Below are 4,312 nucleotides of genomic sequence, written 5' to 3'. Positions count from 1 at the left end.
AACGTAAGAGAGAACTATCACCCAATTGTGAAAAAGAGGATGTGGCAGGAGGGGTCTGATTTTCTCTTTGATAGCTCTGTAACAAAATAAAATTGAAGGCCATAAAAATTATGGTCTGTTTAAGCAATAATGATTTTATAGAGAGCATTTTACATTTAATTTCCTAAATTTTTGGGGGGTGATGGATGAAATAGGGATGATGACATGTTAAGACAAAATTTGTCATGCGTGTTACACTAGTGGAAATTCAGGATTTCTTATATATTTTCTTTTAGAATTAAGAACTTAAAACTTGTATACTATTAATATATGTATTATTAACTAAGATTTTATGCTATTCTAATTGGTATAACATAAACAAAAAGTAGTTTAATAAAATTTTGAATGTAAGACACTAAAGCCTTGTGTCATGCGCAGTAAAGGGTACCCATGCCGATAGGGTTAAATCATAGACTGGCACAATACACATTGACAGGTGTAGGGGTGGGAGCTTTGTTCAAGGCTGTGGCATGCACATGAAATTGCATGGCAGTACACATTAAATAATAACTCCTTGAGGTGCAGAAAGGTGAGTATTTTTCTGAAATACATTTTCAGCTAAGCATCAGTTTTAGCACCCTTTACTGCATCACTTGCTCTTTCATTTATGTCCTTCCCCTTCCTTTGGTTATCATAATATAATTCTTTTTTCCCTGTTTACCTCACAGACTATCCTATTACTGTGCCATGCCAAAGATTCACCTATAATTATAACCTCCTTAAATTTGTATCACCATCTTGTGTCCCTTTTGAGTTTTTTTCCTCTCCCCTTTGTTATTTGCACAAGCTAAAGAGTGAAATTTGTTACTTGCACAGAATAATTAAATTATCTACTTATAGCTCTAATACTGTTTCTAACTAACTAAAAGCTGAAAGTCACTTTTAACTACTGGATCTCTTGCATGTAAAACCTTAAGTTCTGTTTGTATTCCTGCTGCTGCTGTTTCCTACAGTTTCTACTTCTCTATCTGTTTTCCTTACTGTATTCAGGATAGCCTCCAATTTCTCCTCCAAGCTTCAAATTATATAAACTTGCACATCTTCACCATTAGCTTCTTTAAAATTGCATTCTCAAATAATACCCATTCTTTGCACTGGTCACACCCTACAAGCTGAAAGTGCTTCACACCTACAATATTCTTATCCATTATAGTCTGGGAATGACTGATCAACACTGAAATTACTATGAATACAAGTAACATAATATTTGAAAACTAAGTGTCTTGCATTATTTTACTGCTATTATATCTTTACATTACAGTAGTTAAGTTGATCCATAAAATATATAGCTTTGCTTTCAAACATCTTCACTCTCGCTATTGTATTAAACTTTCTCTGCTACCTTCAAGGCTTTATTATTAATATAAAGCTGTCATTTTTTGGGGATTTTAGTCATAACATCACAATTGATGCTGTAAAATACTTTAACTTCCAAATATTGGTTTTATTAAAATTTTATTGAAATGAAGAAAGCATTGTAAAATTTAAAGTATTTTTTATTAACTTTGAACATTATGGAAATTGAATAATAAATGTGGTCATGCAAGTTACCCTCCATCATCTTTCTGGTTTTTATGTTGATTTATACATGCTGTGTAATTTGTTTTACAGAAAGTGGGATTGCCCCTCTGAATTCAACAACATTTTGGACTGATTTGTTTATCAGACACTTTCTCTACCATGCTGAAGACCAAGTAAGAGATGATATGCTCTTTTTTGTACGAAAACAACCCAAAGAGAAAATGTTCTGTTTTATTCCACAGTTTGAGGTAAGTTTAGTATATCGTAACAATGGTTATTTAAATTTTGTTTAATATTTATTATAGCACTGACATGTTAAAATTGATATTGGAAGCTGAAATTATTTTTTTAAATTTTAACCATTCTAACCTTAATGATAGTATTTATAAACAAGTTAATAAGTGCTGGCTAATACTAAACATCTTATATACACTCACACTGTAGGCTCAGAAATAAGTATCATTGGCTGTGCATTTAGCCTAGTGTTTATTGTGACTGCAAATCCTTTGGTTTATAGCTCATTGCCACATTATGGGGCCATGGATGCTTTGTGAGGCAGTTATATCCCTTTTTTTTTTGGTCAGATACGAATAGCCCTATAGTTGGAGGTGGACTTTGTTGACTATCTATCTTCATTGCAATCTATCATTTCAAAATTAGGGATGGATATGTGTAGGTAGCCCTTTGTGTAGTTTTGCTATGATTCTTAAACAAACAATACAAATACCATTGAATGTACTTTTATAAATTCTAATTAAGTCTACTAAGGTGTCTGTACTTTGAACTTTCTTTCATTTTATCAAAAATACTAAAGCTTTTACATTGTAAAGATTTACATATTCTCATTATTCCTAAAATAGAATATATGCACCAATTAAAGTTTTTATTTAATTAATGTATGTTAGTGCTGTGCTAAGCAATTATTTTTGTAACCAAAAGTCCTATGAATTATTACGTTGAATATTCAGATACTTTCAAGATGATAATTCATCTTTTCACACAGTTTAGCTATTTTCTTTGTGTGTCTGCTTAAGAGATTTACATGCCTCTCACATAATTTCAGGTGTTTTAATGTGGGCTGCACTGGTGCTTGATTTTGTCACTGCGCAACAAAAGCCCTCCACTAATAGGAGGGCAACACAACTTCCATTTGCAGTAACTCACCCTAAGCACAAGCAGTCATGATAAAGTCATTTTTTTTCCTTGGCACTGTACAACACAGAAGTGTTGAAAATTGTTCATCCTCAATTTGCTGGATTTATACTGGTATATGAAACTTTAGTTTCACTTTACTAAATTGGAATTAGGTTCTTATTGATTTGTTTTGTTACTGTGAATTCACAAGTTACTCTGACTTCTACTTACTCCTGTGTGAGTGAAAAAAATTCACACAGGACCTAATTCACCTATGGCTTCAAGAAGATGGACAACATGATAGCCATTTTACATCAGGTTGTGGGGTCCATTGTGCATTCTGGTTCTTCTGTTCTTATCCATTTTTCTGGCATCCCTTCTCCTCAATTTGACAAAAAACAAGAGGAAGATGAATTTGATCATCTTTTCCCTCCTCCTGGTTTTGCTTTAGGTACATCACTACCAGTCAAAGTAATTTCAAGGCTTGTTCTCGCAGTTACATTCCATTCTTTCACCCATGACTTATGACAATTCACGTTCTTTACTTCACTACCCTAACTCCCATAATTATTTCACTTTTCCTCCCTCTCCTGACATTGGTTTTCATGCTGACTCCTTTATGGACTAACATTGTACCAGTAACTTTATGCCTGTCCCTCCTTTATCTGATTCTCATGTTTTGACTTATGGCCATTCTGGTTTTCTCTTTCTCGATTCCAAATCTTTGGAATTAGTTTTACCTGTTTAGGTGGTGGACTCCTTGTCATCTTTTTCACTTTCCAGTACTCAATTTTCCCATCTTCATGTTTTTCTTAATACCCTTCTTTGTTACTCCTCTTCCCTCCACTTTATATCTGATGTGCTTCAATGTACCATGGACAAATTTTCTGGGGAAGTTTATTCCCTTCTTTTCACAATTATGGCCCATTCCATTTCTTCTGCGTTGTTCCTAGTTACTTGGTTTCTCTGTCTTCCTACCTACATATTTTCTCTATGGTCTTCCTCATGCTCCCTTGCTTTGCCCAGACATATTTAGTGGTGTTTCACTTTCTTTGAAATCATAGACTAAAGCTGCCAAAAACCACTCCTCTCTGTTTTCTTTAGTTTCTTGCCTCTCTCAATCTTGCCCTTCCACTCCTGTTCTGGATCCATCTACCTTCCATTTTTCCATTCCATCTTCCAGGCCTTCCAACTCTACTTCTCCCCCTTATTCCATGCTAGTCAAACTGTACTACTTGTCTGCGACTGTCCTGTCAGTTTGGGACCATAAGGGCCTGTCTATCAGACCTCTGATCAGAGTTTACCTTGAAAAATGGGTTCTTCATGTACTCACCCACAGACTCTCTCCTTCTGATTCTGTCTGTCTTCAACATCTCAATAAAACAGTACTGGATCTTTTGGACAAACATGCTATTGAGAGGGTAGATGCCTCTTCTTATCATTTTTACTCTCATCTCTTTGTGGTTCCCAAGAAGACTGGGGACTGGTGCCCAGTAATCGACCTATCCTTTCCCAATCACTTTATAATTGTTTTCCACTTTCATCTTGGCAGCTATTACAAAACTTTGCCAATTCCTGTCCCAGTGTCCAATTGTACTTTTTTACCATCCCATTAGAC

The 4,312-nt window shown here is 34.8% G+C and overlaps 1 protein-coding gene across 1 annotated transcript in view; it reads left to right on the top strand.

The window, feature by feature from the left end:
• LOC106467172 (uncharacterized protein KIAA0930 homolog) overlaps window positions 1-4,312 on the top strand; it is a 64,106-nt gene that overhangs the window by 21,579 nt on the left and 38,215 nt on the right. The window contains exon 2 of the mRNA XM_022395302.1: window positions 1,651-1,808. Within this exon, the coding sequence (XP_022251010.1) occupies window positions 1,651-1,808 (158 nt within the window). The remainder of the gene's footprint in view (window positions 1-1,650; window positions 1,809-4,312) is intronic.

Source organism: Limulus polyphemus, unplaced genomic scaffold, assembly GCF_000517525.1.
Source record: "Limulus polyphemus unplaced genomic scaffold, Limulus_polyphemus-2.1.2 Scaffold2514, whole genome shotgun sequence".
In the NCBI taxonomy this organism is placed as follows: Eukaryota; Metazoa; Arthropoda; class Merostomata; order Xiphosura; family Limulidae; genus Limulus; species Limulus polyphemus.
Note: the sequence above shows the minus strand (reverse complement) of the source record. Positions and strands in the feature narration are given on the sequence as shown.